The sequence below is a fragment of the Monodon monoceros genome, unplaced genomic scaffold, assembly GCF_005190385.1.
Source record: "Monodon monoceros isolate NGI ecotype Baffin Bay Population unplaced genomic scaffold, NGI_Narwhal_1 Super_Scaffold_18, whole genome shotgun sequence".
Classification (NCBI taxonomy): Eukaryota; Metazoa; Chordata; class Mammalia; order Artiodactyla; family Monodontidae; genus Monodon; species Monodon monoceros.
The window spans coordinates 125,947,098-125,967,050 of NW_021703774.1; the positions used below are offsets into that span (position 1 = coordinate 125,947,098).

General features: G+C 42.7%; 1 protein-coding gene across 2 annotated transcripts in view; it reads right to left on the minus strand.

The window, feature by feature from the left end:
• Positions 1–19,953, minus strand: part of CACHD1 (cache domain containing 1) — a 217,427-nt gene that overhangs the window by 66,663 nt on the left and 130,811 nt on the right. For both annotated transcript variants that reach the window (XM_029229043.1, XM_029229041.1), the window contains exon 4: positions 13,100–13,206. In XM_029229043.1, coding sequence (XP_029084876.1) covers positions 13,100–13,206 — 107 coding nt within the window. The remainder of the gene's footprint in view (positions 1–13,099; positions 13,207–19,953) is intronic.

The window sequence follows — 19,953 nt, forward strand, 5'->3', positions numbered from 1 at the left end:
GTTTTTTTTTTTTTTTTTTTTTTTTTTGTGGTACGCAGGCCTCTCACTGCTGTGGCCTCTCCCGTTGTGGAGCACAGGTTCTGGATGCGCAGGCTCAGTGGCCATGGCTCACGGACCCAGCCGCTCCGCGGCATGTGGGATCTTCCCGGACCGGGGCACGAACCCGTGTCCCCTGCATCGGCAGGCAGACTCTCAACCACTGCGCCACGAGGGAAGCCCCACAAACTAGTTTTATACACAGTCTGATGTTTTATAAAGACTCTATGAGTTTGCTATTATACCCATTTTACAGATAAAGAACTAACTTGCCCAGAGTCATAAGGGCAGAGTCATGATTTGACCTAGGTGTCTGCCTCCAAAGTCCTGGCTCTTTCCAGAACACTGTAGTGTTTCTACACGTTCATAGATACATGCTGAATGAATTGGCACTGAATAGATAAAAAACGCACTGAGTACTTCTTAAGAGGAAGAATAAATATATAAACAGGTTGATGGTTCTCAATCAGAATAATCAGTTTGAAATATACAGTGTAAATAAATACAATTAAGGAGACACTTGACTCCTTAAGGAATGATTTCAAAATTGAAATAAGACATAAGGCTAAAGTGAGCATTTAATCTTGTGAGGAAAAACAAACTGCTGAACTGCTAAAACTGGCACACACCAGCTGGGAGTCCAATGTCATGGGCTTTACCATCAACCCCACAGGCTGGTCTACCTGGAAAATGGCAGAGACACAAGCTACAGCTTGGAAGGTAGAGTTGACGGTAATTACAGCACTCAGAACTGTGCGTGATTTGCGGTACGCGGGCCTCTCACTGTTGTGGCCTCTCCCGTTGCGGAGCACAGGCTCTGGACGCGCAGGCTCAGCGGCCATGGCTCACGGGCCCAGCCGCTCCGCGGCATGTGGGATCTTCCCGGACCGGGGCGGACTCCCAACCACTGCGCCACCAGGGAAGCCCTCAATAGTGTATTTTAGATAATAAAGGGAGTTTTTATTTGAGAGAGAAACGATAGCGCTGACACCTCTTAATTATTTTGTAGGTGCTCAACTGGTTAGAGATGTGAGCCTGATGTGCCTTTTTCTTTCACTGTCAAACTGAGCAGGCATAAGAAAGCCATTTGGACACGGGCCCAGTGCTACTTTGCACTCTTTACTTAATTTAGGTTGGCTCTTAGGAACTAGAAGGGATACCCTGGTAAATCAGACGGACTGGGAATAAGCAGCCATGGGTTAAAATGCCATCTCTGACTGGCAAGCTCTCTGACCTCCAGTCTAACTTTCTATCCAGTATCCAAAGGCATCTTTCTAAAACGGAAATCAAATCCCACCACTGATTTGCTTAAAACTGTTCAAAGGTTTCCCACATAATCATGTCTAGTATTAAATCCAACCCCATCAGGCCCTGTACCATCTGGTGCCTTCCTACTCCCCAGGCTCACCTTTCCCCTTTTCAACTCACTACGTTGTACGTCGAGAGCTATTTCTTTTTAGTTCTGTAAATATGTCAATCTTTTTGCAATGGAATAACTCTTCACCTTCTCAGAGAGACCTTCCCTGACCACCCTCCATTATTATCCTCCCTTAGAGCATTCAGTATTTTCCTTCATAGGAAATTTTTGCCATAGATGGCAAAAATTGGTAAGTTCGGTGTATTTATTTCTGCCGCTATTTGTTTTGTGTCTCTCATGCAGAGGAGCTGTCAGTCCCAGGAGGGCAGGGGCCAAGTCAATTTTGTTCATCACATTCCCTGGCCCTGGCACAAGTCCAGTTTTTAGGAAGCACTCAGTCAGTATTTGCTGAGTGAATCAGTGAATGATGATGTTGGCCAAGGCATGTGATTTCACAATCGCCACATCTGTAAAGTAATAGATTTGGACAAGTTATTTCCAAAGAGCCTGTAGAAACCCAGAGAAAAGTGGTAAGAGGGCAAAGAATGAAGGTCAATAGGAAGGAAGTACATGGATTTACAGCTAGAGAGAAAGAGCTTTTATCAAGTTTATGAAAGAAAAAAGGAAGAGCATTCTCACTTCCTATTTGCTTAGAAGCTGTAGGTCAGTACTATGAGATTATTAATAGTGATTCAATACTTTGCAAAATGTCCAAACAAACAGTACCAAGAAACATTTAAATGAGAATGATGGAGAAAACTTAATATTGGCCTTTAAAGGATGTGGAGCTCCCTGTGATGGCTCCTGTTTCTTTAAAGGCAAAACTCTCCATCCCCTTCAACAACTGACTATTTCTCACTTACATGTCTTATGCTAATTATAAGTGAAGACCAAGAATTTTGCCATACCCATTGGCTTATTTTTTCTTTTGACAAACTGTCATCAGATAAGCAGCTGAAAAACCGTGCCTTTCCTCTTTCTAGGCATTCCTGTCTATTGGGTCTCAAGATCCGCCTGCACACAGTGTACTGAACTGTCTGTGGATAATTCTAACATATGGGTCCCAGATTCCACAGTCCCCAAATATTTTCCTTCCAATTTTATCATCTACATCTGACTAGTTCTTATGTCATTGGCCTCTCCAGTCAAAACAAAACCAACCACGTCCCCAAACTCCTTGCCTGCCTTCTTTAATACTTAACCCACCAGGCCAATGAGAAAGAGCTGGATTATGAACCGCCTGTATTTGGGCTGTGACTTTCCCAATAGCATTATGCAGAGGAAGTAGGGACAAAGGGAAAATGCCCTGTAACAGAAAGCCTGTGATCCCACTTCGAGGAACTTTGGGCTTCCCGATGCCCAGCCCAACACCGCTCAGCAAAGCACACAGAGCTATCTACTTCCCACAGCTTGCCATATGTAAAATACAGGAGCTGTCCTAAGCACACAGAGGTGCAGACACACAAAAACACACATACTTTCCTAACAGACCAGAAATTACACAGCGCCTTTCAGTAATACTCGGTACAATTGCAATCCTTTTGGAGGGAAGTAAAATAAATTAACATCCTGAGGACTCCAAACAAAATTTCTGGCATTATACCCTATCACACCTTTCCAATTCCTACTCCTTGCTCACATCCTGAGTATCGTTTTACCACGTATTCTGGAGGGGCCATATTTCATGGATACTGTGTATGCTGTTCCAGAAGGGGCAAGCATATTGAGTGTTTGACCACGTACCAGGCACTTTGCAAGGTCTTTTATTTATATTATCTCAGTTAATTCTTACAACAGCTCTATGAGGTGGGTTTTATTTATTATTCAGGAAACCAAGGCATATAGAGGTTAATTTTCCCAAGTATTTAACAGCTAGCAAGAGCCAGAATGTGGAGGTTTACCAAAGCGATACTGTTATTATCATTTTATAGCTAAGGATATTCTGGCTCAAAGGGAGGAATTACTTAAGCTTTGGGCCTGGAATAGGATCCAGGCCACACAGTCCTCTGATTCTTCCACTAAAGCCCACTGCCGAAGTTAGGTTAATGGCAGCTGACTCAGCCTTCTCATTGTATTTACTTTAGTCTAATACTAAGGAGAGGACATCCACAAATCTCTGATTCTGTTCCAAGCTCACAGTTCATCATGTCCATTCTAAGCTAATTACATAATGTAAAATAACCAGTCCATTCTGTCCTTGATTCTGTTGAGGCAGCTTGGTCATGGGCTCAGATAATCCAGAACAAATTTCTGGGGCAATCCAAAATCAGCACAGGATCCACTGCTCTACCCTCTTCCTTTCTCAGAGACCATTCCCAGAGGATCCAAAGGTCAAGGTAGTTTCCAAACACTCATGGAAAGAATACAAGAAAATTAGCAGAGATGGAGTTCTCAAACCTGGCTGATCACCACAATCAGCTTTTGAAGCCTACAGGCTCCCAAGCTTTACCCAGCCAACATTCTGATTCACTAGGTCTGGGTTGGGGGCCAAAGAATAGGCATTTGTGTGTGTGTGTGGTACGCGGGCCTCTTACTGCTGTGGCCTCTCCCATTGCGGAGCACAGGCTCCGGACACGCAGGCTCAGCGGCCATGGCTCACGGGCCCAGCCGCTCTGCGGCATATGGGATCCTCCCGGACCGGGGCATGAACCCGTGTCCCCTGCATCGGCAGGCGGACTCCCAACCACTGCGCCACCAGGGAAGCCCCAAGAATAGGCATTTTTGACAAAGCACTTCAGGTGACCCTGATGATCAGCCAGGTTTGAGACAACTCAACCAAGATGTTAAACTCCATTGTCCTGTCTGTTTCCTTAGCTCCACTTGCTTCTTAGACTGACTCTCTCTCTCTCTCTGTGTCTTCGGCATATAAATATTTTCAAGTTGCTCTAACTTAAAAAACTATTATCTGCAGAACCATCCCTAAATCCTACCCCTTCCTAAGTTATCAGTGACCTTTCACCTTTTCTCTGCCAATCAACCTTTCACCTTTTCTCTACCAATCAATCAGTGACCTTTCAACTTTCTCTGCCGTGGACAGTGGTCTCCACGGACTCTCTGCTTCTTGCCATCCCATTAACCACTCATCTTGGATGAGGCCATGCTTGCTTAGGCCATGGCCCCTCTCCACGACCCCTCCCACTTTTGGACGACCTAGTCTACTTCCAGTTTTCTCTTTTCCCAGGCTAACTACTCTTCTATCCGTTCTTCACAAAGCTCTCTTGCCTGCCCTGCTTAAAGTCTGTCAGCTGCTTGACTTCAAGCTAAGAAACAAATCAAAACAAAAACCAAACCAAACCCAAAGCAAACTCCTCAGACTGATATACAAGGCCCATTAAAATCTGGCTTAGTGCTACCTTCATTTTCCGTTACTTATTATATTCCCTCCTCCACAGTGGTCGGCACGTTCCACAGATTCTGAAATGGGAAATGTGTTTGCCACAAGCACGTCACCTAATTCCTACTGTCTTCTAAGACTCAACTCAACCTCACGATTTGGGTCAAGTGCCCCAGGCTTACCTTTATCATGACAGCATTTAGCACTGCATCACGACCATTTGTCTGTTGATTTTTCTCCTCATTCCTAGTGCCCTCAACACACATAGGACAAGGTTGTGAGCTCTCTGAGGGGAGAAATTCTGTCTTAATTACCCTGGTGTGTGCCACAGTAACTATGGTAAAGCTGTCCCCTGAGAGAAGCTTGTTATGAGAGAGAGAGAGATAGAGTCAGGGTTGGTTCTGGTCTCAAGCTTTGGTGAGGAACAAAATGAAGCTGCTGCTAACTAACATATGGAACACGGGCTGGGGAGGAGGTTTGGGTGGGAAGAGAGAAGGTGATAGGTTTGGTCAGAAGAGACTGAAGTGTTATTAGGCAGAATACAGCAATGGGGAGAAACGCCTTCATCTTAAGCAGTCTGCTGTAAGGAGCACATCGGACAAGGAGTCAGGACATGTATGTTTAGTCACATCGATACCAACAATTTGTTGTTTGACTTTAGGTAGGTCGGTTAATAGATCCTATCTAGTTTAGGTAGTTAGGCTTGTTTCTCATCTATAATATTGAGTAGACATTTTTCCTTGGTATCCATGGCAAGACTAAGACAAAACTATGTAGTAGTGTATGAGGTACCCAGGAACAATGGACTGATTTTCTTGTGCGCATTGCGTGTTTGAAATCACCATAGTTAGTTTCATGTAAACAATACTATTCATCTGGATAGTCTGTCTCTATACCTGAGACATTTGTATGTGCTGATCTGCTGTCAAGCTAAGAAGGCCAGGCCTGACTTATAGCACATCACGACTACATTCTTCTCTTCACTAAGGTCCTTCCAAATGTCTCGGTTATTCCATTACAAAGATGAGACAACAAAAGTACAAAGGAAATCCTAGTTCTATTCATTCATTTATTCATTTAATAAGCATTTACTGTGTACCTGCTATGGGTAAAGCACTGGATTGAGCACCTGGCATACAAAAAAATTAATGAAAAGAAATAGAGCATCAAACAGATGTTCAATATAAAAAAAATTAAAATTCTATAATAAGAATGTACTATAGAATAAAGTAATGAAGGGTTGTAACTGGGCCAACACAACTCTGAAGGGTCACCCCAGCCTCTAAGCTCCCCTGGGGGCTGCTGAGGACCCCACTGAGGCTGGATCTCAGCCCATCTTCCCCTACTGCTCAATCCTGCTTCCTTCCCTTTCCCCGCAGACTGCCAACCTCCATCTCAGAGTCTGCCTCCTGGTAAACCCAACCTGCTACAGCAGACAAGGAATTCTTACCGAACAAGAGCAAAGTACGGAGGAGTAACAGAACCTGGAGATTTGAAGCAATGAAAGGGATTCCCTGAGGATACAGCTCAGAGGGCTTAAGGAAGAGGAGCAGAAGATGAATTTTAAAGGCTTCCACCTTCATCTTAGAGGTAAACTATCAGAGGTTTTTGAGAAATGGAGTTACAGAGCAGATATTTTCAGAATACCTACAGTGTGTAGGATATATTGAAAATGAGAAAGAAGAGGAGAAGGGAAAACTTTTGGGAGGTGGTTTCTACATTAATTCATCTTCTAGAAAGGCAATGAAGATTTAAGTTTATGGTGTTGGAGTGGAGAAAACAAAGGGGATTCAAGACACACCTTTGAACTATGGAATCTAAGCTAAGTTTTCCTTCAATGAAAAGGGTAACTAGGGACTTCTCTGGTGGCGCAGTGGTTAAGACTCCACCCTCCCAATGCAGTGGGGCCGGGTTTGATACATGGTCAGGGAACTAGATCCCACATGCATGCTGCAACTAAGAGTTCGCATGCCACACTAAGGAGCCCTTGAGCCTCAACTAAGGAGCCCCTGAGCCTCAACTAAGGAGGCCACCTGCCACAACTAAGACCCGGCACAAGCAAATAAATAAATAAATATTTTTTTAAAAAAAAGGATAACGAGACCTACATCACCACTGGATGTGATGAGAAGGAAGAGGGACACACAGGTAAATGCCTAGCCAGGTGTCTTGTACATAGTAAATACTCGGCAAATATTCATTCTCTCACACTCTCATGTGGTCAAAACTGTTAAAGCCTGAAGTACTGGGTAGAAAGAGGCAAGGAAGAATTTCCAGTGTAACCAGGAGAGGGGTACCCAGATTGGGGAGTAAGTTTAGAGGAAAGTGTTCTTGTTTGTTTGACTGTTTTAAATTTTGAGGTAGCTACAGGATAATCATGGAGAGAGGTGTCCCCTGAAGTTGGTTCCTCAATAAATGAACTCAGAAACAGGCCAGGGCTGGAGACAGAGATTTAGAATTGAGTAGCATGTGGTAGAAGTGGGAGTACTGCATAAATCGAGGACATTCAGGGAGATAACACTCAGTGAGCAGAGGGAGGTGGTGAAGAGAGGACACGTGGGGACATCCACTTTAGGGAAAAGGAGCTCAAGAAGAAGGATGAAAAGGCCTGGACAGAGAAGTCCGGGGATAAATGGCACAGGACAATTTTATAGGAACTAAGGATTACAGAGTTTCAAAAAAGAAGCTTACATGCCAAATGTTATATAGCGGTCAAGTGAAACTGTGGAGGGGTCCCTTGAGATCCTCCAGGGAGCAATGATATAGTGAAAACCTGGGACAGTCTAAATGTTGAACTGGAATAGATTGGTTGATTCAACAATGTTACACAATTACACACTGCTACAATGATAGAGATGTATATTTATTTACATAGACACAGAAGAATGATTTGCTAAGTAAAATCATTTAAAATCAGAATACATTTGCTAAGTAAAAAAACAAGCAACAAAAAACCAGGCTGTATCCATTATGATCATAGGTATTATGGAAAGAGTATATATATACTCTTTCCATAATGAGTATATGTGGCTAATAATCTTCTGAAATCAGTGTAGTAGGGTTTTTGTGAGAAACTATAAGATGAGACTTTAAAGTAGCTTGCAATATAGGAATAGAGCTTGAAGGGGAAGAAAGGTGAAGAAAAGGGCCCTCTGTGTACTTAATTTTGTGTATATACATACGTACACCCACATACATGAATGTAAACGGAACCATATAACCTCAAGAATCTAGATTTCTCAGTGACTGAATAGTTTTTTAGATGTTACAAAAATAATTACCAATCTTTTATAATACTAATACAATCATGAATCTGGAGTAATTAGGCATTAAAAAAAACCCTAGAAATTCCTGGGCTTTTTTGATTTTTATTCTTTTATTATAGATAGAACACAGCTTTACACTGCATTGGTATTAGCATTTTTTTTTTTTTTTCTTTTGCGGTACGCGGGCCTCTCACTGTCGTGGCCTCTCCCGTTGCGGAGCACAGACTCCGGACGCGCAGGCTCAGTGGCCATGGCTCACGGGCCCAGCCGCTCCGCGGCATGTGGGATCCTCCCGGACCGGGGCACGAACCCACGTCCCCTGCATCGGCACGCGGACGCCCAACCACCGCGCCACCGGGGAAGCCCGGTATTAGCATTTTTAATAGATAATTTTCAAGCTATTTTAAAGAAAAGTGAAAAACCTATAGCACAGAGCCAATCTTTGTCGTTCACAGAAGGAAGCAATGAAGCCACTGAAATTAACAGCATGGTCCATAGCCGCCAGTGCCCACCTGTACCTCCTGCAGCATTTCCTGCTGTAACGTGACTTATAAATGCCTCTTTCACCCCGTGAATCCTGTTTCTCAATGAAGACGGCAATGTGACCAAGATCGAAGTTTGCAACTTCAAATGCTCTTAAATCAAATACAATAAAGGAAGTCCAGACACCTTTTCTTCTGGCGAGGAAGACTAACTCCCACTTCCACTCTCACCTCAACTGTGTGACTCAAGAGAGCAAGAGGCAACTTTCCTTGGATTCTTCAAATAAACTCTCTTTAGGGATCAGGCTACGCACAAGAAAATAGCTCAGCAGGAATTTTAAAAGAGAGAGAGAGAGAGAGAGAGAAAGAAAGTGAGAAATTAGAGATAAAAGCAGGAAAGACCCTGAGCAAAACATGACCAGCACCATCATGTAACACATGCACTGTCAAACGTTAGTTATTTGAATGGATTCAGGGGCAAGGAGTCAATTTAGAAAGTAGAGATCTGGCAGGGATGGTTTTAAGACGAAGAATACACATGTGTGTTGGATGGATGGACACATGACCCAGTTTTGGATAAATGAAGCTAAGAATGGTTTACAATTTGTGCGAGTCTGTTTCCAGCTAGGCTGAGAGGCAATCTGAAACTGTGTTATCAATTAGGGACCCATTGATGGATTATATACAGTCTAAGGCTGGACATCTTACAGACGTAAATATCAGACATGTGATAGCCTACGAAGCACATTAATTCTGCTCTGAAAAGAGGCATGAGCTGGAGAGGCGGGAAAGGGGGAGCTCTGAGGTCACCCTCCACCATCTCCCGCTCCTCTCGTATTACAAATGAGTGCTCAAGAATGTGGACTTTGGGATGCAGCCACTGCCTGGTGGAATGTCACAAAACTTCAAATACAAGCAAGTCAGTTCTCAGACACCTGAATATTGCCAAAAATGGCTTGTAAATCTAGCTACGTCAACTGTGCCGAGAACAACTCCTGTCAGGTAGGACGTTAGACTTGAGACGTGCTCTTGGAAACAGCAAAACTCAAGATCTGATCTTTAACTACATACCTCTGCCCTCACCATCCTTTTCCTCCCCACCTCTCCCTTGACAAATAAAGACTGTAATAAAATAGCATATTGTCAGGATTCCCAATTATTTGCGCAGCTAAGCTCTACCCTAAGCCTCTGTCACAGAAGAGAACTCTTAGTATAACTACCCGGTCTTCAGTGCCTCCCCATCCCCGTCCCACCCCCACCACTGGCCCTACTCTCAGCTGATGGCTTTGCTTCCTACTTCTCTGAGAAAACGCAGTTAGGAAGGGCATGTCCCCCAGTTCCCAACATCACGTCGGTCGTTATGGGCATCTCCACATGCCCCCTCTTTCTTCCCTCCTCTCATTAAAAATGCATGCCCTGTGCTTCTACATCCTCTACTTGGAATCCCACCATCTCTTGCCTAATCAAGGAAAAGACTCCAGCAATTGTCTCTTTTCACTCCTTACTTTTCTCTACTGGATCCTTCCCTTTGGCACATGACCTTGCCATAATTTCTCTCAATTTAAAAATATTCTCTTGGGGCTTCCCTGGTGGTGCAGTGGATAAGAATCCACCTGCCAATGCAGGGGACACACGTTCGAGCCCTGGTCCAGGAAGATCCCATGTGCCGCGGAGCAACTAAGCACGTGCACCACAACTGCTGAGCCTGCGCTCTAGAGCCCACGAGTCACGACTACTGAGCCCGCGTGCCACAACTACTGAAGCCTGTGTGCCTAGAGCCCATGCTCCACAGCAAGAGAAGCCACCGCAGCGAGAAGCCCGCGCACCGCAATGAAGAGTAGCCCCCGCTTGCCGCAACTAGAGGAAGCCCGCGCGCAGCAACAAAGACCCAAAGCAGTCAAAAATAAATAAAGAAATAAAGAAATTTGTTTATTTATTCAAAAAAATAAAAATATTCTCTTGACTCCATGTGGCCCTCCAGATTCCCTTTCAGCAGACCTTTGGAGTTCACGTACTTATTGTCTCCATCTCCTTTCCTGCATTCTTAAGAGCTTGAACCAATACGTATTAGCCTTTCATTCTATTCTACTGTCCACCAAACAACCCTCGTCAAGTTCACTGATAACCTCTATATTGCTAAATTCAATGGTCAGTTTTCTTAGCCCTGGTCTTAGTGGGCCATCTTAGCACAGCTGATCTCTCCCTCCTTCTTGAAACACTTTCCTCATTTGGCCTCAGGGAGATGGCTCTCCTGTTTCTCCCACCAGACTGACTGCCATCTCAGATTTTGCGACTGCTTCCTTCTCGTGTCAGTGACCTCTAAGTGGTCAAGTGTCCCAAGACTCAGTCCCTGGGCCTCTACTCTTTTTTATTCATAGCCACTTGCTATATTATGATCTTATTGAGTCTCATGATTTACGTACTACCTATACACGATGAATCTCATTTATAAATCTCCAGTCTGGTCCATTCTCTGGACTCTAGACTTGTATATCCCACTGTCTATGAGACATTTTCACTTAGATAACTAACTTAACTTTTCTAAAACTGAAAAGTTGATTCCATGCGTCCCACACAAACCTGCTCTTCCTCTACTTCCCCATCACAATCAATGGCAACTCTGTCCTTCTCGTTGATAAGGTCGGATATCTTGGAAGTCCTTGCCGACTCCTCTCTTATTCTCACACACCCTATGCTGGGCACAGCTGAGGGAAAGAGGGCAAGTACTGAATCTGACAGTCAAAAGACTCAAGTTCCAGCTCTGTGCCCTGTTCCAGCTTTGGAATCTCCCATAATTCATTTTCTCCGCCCATTCCAGGTCCTTCTCTACTCTCTTCAGTTTTTTTTTTGTTTGTTTGCGGTACGTGGGCCTCTCACTGTTGTGGCCTCTCCCATTGCGGAGCACAGGCTCCGGACGCGCAGGCTCAGCGGCCTTGGCTCACAGGCCCAGCCGCTCCGCGGCATGTGGGATCTTCCTGGACCGGGGCACGAACCCGTGTCCCCTGCATCGGCAGGCGGACTCTCAACCACTGCGCCACCAGGGAAGACCCTCTTCAGTTATTTTTTATGAAAAATATTTTCACTGAGCTTCCTTTCTAGTAGTAAATAAACCCCACCTGCTCCAGAAGGCCTCAAGATTCTCTGACCAATTTTTTAAAAAATGACTGAATTCATTATATATTGGTCTAGGCGATAAGTGCCTGGCAGTTTTAGGTCAGGTCATTTAGATAGCAGCTATAGTTTTATTATCCTTAAGCAATATAAAGCTTATAGTTCTTTCTTTCCAGACCTAATAGATTACCTGGTTTGTGTATACAACGCCCAAAGGCTACAATTCTTCCCCTGAACCAATACTGGTTGGGCCTCTCAAAGTAAATATTCCGGCCCTCTGGCTTTTCTCTTGGCTTTTACATGTCTCCAGGAGGCCTGGAATCTGGGAAATACAGTTCTTCATGTTTAAGGGTTAAATCCTTTATCTCTCTAGTAATGAGGGAAGTCTTAGGACCCTCCTGAGCCTCAGATTATTCCTTGGTAAAATTCTAGGATTGAGGCTGGTGATTTCTAAAGGCACTTCAGCTTTTAAAAGGTGAAGCCTTTAGGTTCTGAGGCCCATCACTCAACGAGTGTACATAACAAGACAAACAGAGTGAGAAATGTAGACTGGAACTCCAGAGCAAGACAGCAGAGACACGGTGTCACTTGGAAGCTATACATAACCATGTGTACAGGTGCCTTAGTAGTTATTACTACTGCAGATGACTGGGTTCTAACAAGACCAGGAAGAAAGTTCAACCTCAACATACAGTCAGTTGTCCATATCCACAGACGCGAAACTCGCAGATACGAAGCGCCAACTGTAATCATTATGCCTCACCATTTTATATAAGGGACTTGAGCATCTGTAGATTTTGGTATCCTTGGGGGCTCCTTGGAACCAAGTGCCTGCAGATACTGAGGGATGACTGTATAGCATCACGGCACTGTTCAGTAGTAGAAAAGCTCCTTCACCATTCTTCAATCCCACCTCCCAAATTAAAGATTATAGATAGGGAATACAAATGAATTCAACACTTCCTAAGTGCAGAGACAAATGGGTCTCTCAAGTAACCTTTAAAATAACAAATGTAAAACTGCTAACAAATGAGATAATGGATTAAAGAATCTAGCAAATCACATGGCATACTCCACATATGTAGATGTGTAGTAAATGCTCAATACACATCCACTCGATTTTCTTCTTCCTTTCCTTCTTTTTTTTTTTTTTTTTTGTGGTACGCGGGCCTCTCACTGTTGTGTGTGGCCTCTCCTGTTGTGGAGCACAGGCTCCGGACACGCAGGCTCAGCGGCCATGGCTCACGGGCCCAGCCGCTCCACGGCATGTGGGATCTTCCCGGACCGGGTCACGAACCCGTGTCCCCTGAATCGGCAGGCAGACTCTCAACCACTGTGCCACCAGGGAAGCCCCCTTTCCTTCTTTTGAGTGTCAACTTGCTAGAAAGAAATACCTGATTTTAAGTACATATTTTTTCTTCAAAACTTAAAGAAAATCGCTAAAGCAATAAATTTATTCAACTTGAATGTGGCAGAATATAGTTCACCTTTATAAAACCAAGAGATTACTGACCTGAATTTAAGTCTCGTCCTGGATTGAAGGCCCGGCTATTAACAGCAGTAGACAGTCGATCACAACTAATTGTTCTAGATACATTGGTATTAAAGTTCCCATCAAATCTGAAACAATAGAAGAGAATTAGCAGTATTTATTTGGTGGTTATTCAATCCAGAAAACTAACCAACAAAAGTAATACTTCATACTGTGTACAAAATAGGTCAGCTCATAAACAGTAAAACTGCAATTTAAGTATTTTTAAAAAATCACTTCAGAGCAGTGTGGGTGAAACCAACATCTGCATCTAGAAGGTTTTAGAAATCAAGATCAATTCTAAGGAGATTAAAAAAAAAATCCTTCAAGCCAACTTTTCCCCCAATGAACTTGATTCAGGTACTATTGATAAAATCATACAGAAAATAGATTTGACAAAATTCAGACTTGAGCTCTGATGTGATATGTGAAACAGTTCTTTAAATTATCCTATCTGAAAACCAATGACCAAGAACAAAAATAGACAGTAGTGAAGGAGAAAGAATGGCTGTGGAGTAGGAAAGATCTAGATTTGAATCCTTGCTCTGTCACTATTAAATGTGTGAACTTGCACAAATTGTGCAATTTGTCTGAGCCCCAGGTTTCCTATCTGAAGACAAAAAAAAAAAAAAGAAATAATAAAACATTTTCCAAAGCTGTCAAAAAGATTGTAAATAATGCACCACAGTTCCTCTCATGATAAATGACACAGAGCTTGCACCTTCCAGGTTGTAATATAGATGAGGCCAAGGTCTTTCTTGATTTCCAGTGGGAGTGCAATGCTGGTACTAGAGCTAGAACAATGCTAGTGCTCTGGTTAGTAGCTGATCAATAAACACTAGAGTAATCAGTGACTCATTTGCCAGGGCAAACAACAGTCTACACGGAAATAATAGGAAAATGTACCGACTCATTTATATATAGTCACTAAGGCTATTTTTAAGTGAATTTAATCCAGGAGTAACGAAAGAGAAAAATCTTGAACCTCTAAATAAGCTATTTGGGGTTGCAGATACTGAGAAGATTCATTAAGTTTCTAAGAGTTACCTGCAAATAAATGCAATCTGAAGTTAGATTTTTAAAAACTTGTGTTAAAATGTTAGATGATAAATGTCATCAATGAAATTCCATTAACGCAGGTAGACAAGCTCTATAACCCTGGAGAAACACTCCTAAAAATCAAGGTCCACGTGATTATTCACATGAATATTGATTTTCTGGATCTTATATAAGAACTACTAAAATGAACTGATTGCATAAGCAAAGGGGCTAGGTATTCAAAGGGTGTGCTGGGTTCCAAAGCAAAAGTTCAACAGTTTTGTTTCGATACATATCATCTCAAAGGAGGTGGCGTTTTAAGGGATTTGAAGAGACTCTTCAGTCCAGCCTCTCACGCAGTACACAATTATATCAACATTGTCAACTGTGCTTCCAAGGACACAGTTGCTTCACCAGCGGGCTCACTTTTCCTTGGACCTGCTCCAGTTTGTCTAGACGAGAAGATTGCTGCCTCAAAAGCCACAGATGGAGAGAAAAGAGGAGATTAATACATCAGCAGCTGCCGGTGTGCATAAGCAACATAACCTCACTGTCCCTCTCTTGTTTTAGCATTTAACATCTGTGAAGCAAGGGTAGCATTAGACAGGGAACTCACTTGCCCTCCGTGTGCTAGACAGCCACGTTAAACCTATTCCATCTCATACTTTTTAATAAAAGACAGATACTATTTAGGCTTTGTGGCCTACAAGGTCTCTGTCACAGATACTAAACTCTGCCATTGTGGTGTGAAAGCAACCAAAGAGAATTTACAGAAGAATAAGTGTGGCTGTGTTCCAGTAAAACTCAATTTTCAAAAATAGGTGGTGTGCCAGACTGGTTTCACCACTCCTGATCTAGACCAGGGCAGTCCTAGAGAATTCTCTGAGATGATGAAAAGGTGCTATTTTTGCACTGTCCAATATGGCAGCCACGTGTGGCTACCAGCATTTGAAATGTGGCTAATGTAAGACAGATTAAATTTTCAATTTTGTTTAATCTTAATTTAAATGTAAACAGTTACCGAATAGTGGCCACCATATTGGACAGTGCAAGTCTAGAAAGGTCTATTCTGATTGTGGGTGACTTCCTAGTCTATGTCAAGTGTCTCCATCTTCTCTCAAAGCAAGTATCATAATTTTTAATTTATGGCTCCATTTGCATATGTTTTTAAAAATAAATTTATTTATTTATTTTTGGCTGCATTGGGTCTTCGTTGCTGCACGCGGGCTTTCTCTAGTTGCAGTGAGCAGGGGTTGCTCTTTGCAGTGCGCGGGCTTCCCATTGCGGTGGCTTCTCTTTGTTGCAGAGCACGGGCTCTAGGCGTGTGGGCTTCAGTAGTTGTGGCTCGCGGGCTCCAGAGCGCAGGCTCAATAGTTGTGGCGCATGGGCTTAGTTGCTCTGTGGCATGTGGGATCTTCCTGGACCAGGGCTTGAACCCGTGTCCCTTGCACTGGCAGGCAGATTCTTAACCACTGCGCCACCAGGGAAGTCCCTGTGTATGTTTTTAATGGGTGGATTTTTATAGATCAGGCTATATGAACAGACAAGAGCCCCTTGAGAGCACACCCCACGTCTTGTTGGTTTTATTCACCACTGTGCATACATAACACTTAGCATTGTTCTTGTCAAAAGCAGGCACTCATATTAACTGATCTTCCATGAACATCCATCGTGACAGTGCTTAGCCCTATTCTGGGCTTCCTCAGAAGCCTCCAGAGGTCCAACAAGTGAGGATCGTGACTCAGATAAATGGTTCCTAATTACTGAAAGTCTAGCCATATCAGAATCACCTGGAAGCATGTTGGAATGCAGATTCCTGGGATCCACCCTAGAAGAGTTTGATTTAGTGAGTCTGGGGTGGGGCCCTGGAATCGGACTTTGACAGTCTCTCCAGGGATGAGAAGCCCTCCAATCCTGTCATGCAGATTCTTTAGAAATAAGGCAGTAGAACGGCTTTCCACGTGAGCACAGGTACTTCTCTGTATGCCTCAAAGAGACCAAGGACAGAGGATCTTTCAATTTGAATCAGGAGAGCAGAGTAATTCTTAGGTATGCCTGAAACTCACATCTGGACTTTGCAGTACAAATTACAAACTTTTTTTAGACCTACCTATCTCACGGTTGAGGAAAGTGACACCAAGGAACACATAGCGAATCAGGAACCTAAGACAGACTTGACCTTATCACCCAGCTCTCCGTCCAAGGATGAGCCACACACCACACTGCTTCATTTAAGTGACAAATAAGGAAGAACTTGTTAAAGGGGACAAGAAACTCAAGAGAGTTACTGACAACTTCTCCCAGAAGAAGTGTAAGCTCAAAGAGAGCCCCATTCTCCCTGGGTGGAGGCTCCACGGCCAGGACCTGGGCCATCAGCCCTACCCCTGGAGAAGGCTGAAGTCCAGCACCGAGCACGTACAGACTTCCCAAGCTGTTGTGAAATGAGAGTTTGCTCCTGGGACCAAAGAGACCAGGGAACTCTTTTATAGGTTGTTTTTCTTTTTGTACTGTATTGTTACAAAAACATTTTTATAACAATAAAACTGAAAGTAACACATTAACAAGAGTAGGTGCTCAGTAAACATTTGTCAGTCATAAAACGGTTTCACAATATAGTGCTGGTCATCAATAATCTACCCAACCTTCTCTTCCCACTGTCTCCCAACCTACAGCTCTAACCAGACCAGTCCCTCAATAGATGTTTCTTCTGTTGGGTCCGAACTGTGATGCTCTCTGGTGTTCACTGTGCCCATTCTACAAAGCCCCCAGCTCTTCTCATCTTCCTTCCAGGAAGTCCTCTTGTCAGCCCCAGCCTGTGAGGAGCCCTCTCTCCTCTAAACTGACTAGTGCCACTCTGCTTCTTAATTCATGCTTGTGTGTCTTTTCCCTAATTTTTAAATATTGTTTTGTAATCAGGCTTAGCATAATGTCAACGCAGTTGATGTCTGACAGATACAGACTGGTTGGTTTTAGATTCTGCTTATATCAGCAAATTACTAATCAATAAAAATTCTAACATAAGATTTATTACAAATAATGAGAAAATTATCTTACTTATTTTGCCTTCCCCATATACTAAATAAAGGTGAAGTGAGGGGAGATGCCAAGATATTTTGTTATGGAAGCCTTATTGTCTAAACCCTACCATGTAGCACTTGAACTCCCAATTCTCTCTAAAACCTTGAGAAGTTCTTAGTTCTGCCAATGGATTGTAAGTTCCTTGAGGATCTATATTTCTCTCTCAGGTTTAGTGCATTCCTGGGAATGTATAGTTCTCCATAAGTTTTCTTATTGGTGGCTGACTACCGTGGAAGGGCAGAGAGCTAAGTCACTGGAAAGCTTTGTATATTTTATTAAATCATATTCATTGAACATCTATGATGAGCAAGGAACTGCCACCCTGGCAAAGCATGGTCAGGAGCATGGCCTCAGAGGTACACAGACCTGGATTGGAGTCTGGGTTTAAATTGCATATTGCTGTCTACCTCTTGCATAGAACTTACATTTTCTAAGCCTCCATTTTTCTCATCTACAATATGGTGATAAAAATAGTACCTATTTCATAATCAGAAAACAGCCTGTAAGAGCCTAGTACCTAGTAAACATTTAATAAATAATAATAACTAGTAATGGATGTATTAGTAATGATAACAGTTAACAGCTACTGTGTTGTGTGTGTGTGTGTGTATATATATATATATATATATATATTATATCAAGAATATTCCAGTGTTATACATGGATCAACTCATCTAATCTTCACAAGCCCAAGGGAAGTATTATTATTATCTCCATTTGAAGACCAAGAAACTGAGGCACAGAACGGTTTAAATTAAGAAGCTCAAATTTATAAGCAGCTCATGCAGCTCAATAACAAACAACCCAATCCAAAAATGGGCAGAAGACCTAAATAGACATTTCTCCAAAGAAGATATACAGATTGCCAACAAACACATGAAAGAATGCTCAACATCATTAATCATTAGAGAAATGCAAATCAAAACTACAATGAGATATCATCTCACACCAGTCAGAATGGCCATCATCAAAAAATTTGGAAACAATAAATGCTGGAGAGGGTGTGGAGAAAAGGGAACACTCTTGCACTGCTGGTGGGAATGTGAATTGGTACAGCCACTATGGAGAACAGTATGGAGGTTCCTTAAAAAACTACAAATAGAACTACCATATGACCCAGCAATCCCACTACTGGGCATACACCCTGAGAAAACCATAATTCAAAAAGAGTCATGTACCAAAATGTTCATTGCAGCTCTATTTACAATAGCCCGGAGATGGAAACAACCTAAGTGTCCATCATCGGATGAATGGATAAAGAAGATGTGGCACATATATACAATGGAATATTACTCAGCCATAAAAAGAAACGAAATTGAGCTATTTGTAATGAGGTGGATAGACCTAGAGTATGTCATACAGAGTGAAGTAAGTCAGAAAGAGAAAGACAAATACCGTACGCTAACACATATATATGGAATTTAAGAAAAAAAAATGTCATGAAGAACCTAGGGGTAAGACAGGAATAAAGACACAGACCTACTGGAGAACGGACTTGAGCATATGGGGAGGGGGAAGGGTAAGCTGTGACAAAGCGAGAGAGTGGCATGGACATATATACATTACCAAACGTAAAACAGATAGCTAGTGGGAAGCAGCCGCATAGCACAGGGAGATAGCTCGGTGCTTTGTGACCACCTAGAGGGGTGGGATAGGGAGGGCGGGAGGGAGGGAGATGCAAGAGGGAAGAGATATGGGAACATATGTATATGTAAAACTGATTCACTTTGTTATAAAGCAGAAACTAACACACCATTGTAAAGCAATTATACTCCAATAAAGATGTTAGAAAAAAAAAAAGAAGCTCAAGATTCATAGCTGGAAGTAACAGATCCAAGATTTGAACATATATTCAAGCTCTCATTCATAATGAATACATTACACTGTATCTCAATAAATCAATCAATAAATCATCATCAACATTATCTAACAGCTGAAGTAGAATTCAATTCTCTCAAAGGAAAGGATTAATCTGAAAGCTTGTGGGGCTTAGGGGAAATCTTTGCTTTTTACTTAATAGGAAATGACAGTAGCTAAGCATAAGGGTTCACAATGGATAGCTACAGAGAAAGATCTCTAGGGACAAAGATGAGGATGCAAAGGAAGACGAAGAAGATATTAAAGGCAGGTGTTCTCTATTAATTGTAGATACCTTAGATTTTTAAAATGTTTACCACTGGCATAGCTTTGGAATTGGCCATTTTGGGGTTACACTTTTTATTATTTCACTCCAGAAAAGCCTCAAGCTCCCTTCCCATTCACCGCTAAAATCTGAGAGGTTTCAGGGCAGCAGTGGTAGCTAGAAGTTCCACGTGAACAGAAGAGCGAGCATGTCCATTCTCTGCATGGAGAAGAGATACAGCAGACCTGGGGCCAGCTCATAGCAATTTTCTCCTTTTCCTGGTACCAACTTTCTCCTCTGAGAGCAAGACCCTGGCATTCTGGTAATCTGACAACCTTAAACAAATGGCTTATGTACAAGAAAGATAAGATAGAACTAAGAAAAGACCAAGAAAGGAAATTTCACCAAATTCTGAAAAATTCTCACATGGGACAACGAATTCCAGGTGCTGAATAACATAACAGACAACAGACACAACTTAAGCTTTACTGTAAATGTGAGCGAGGCGTAAAACTGAAACACGGCTCAGGGACGCCTCAGCTGATGTGGTGCAAACACAGCCTTCCAGATATCAGACCTGATGCAAAAATAACACAGA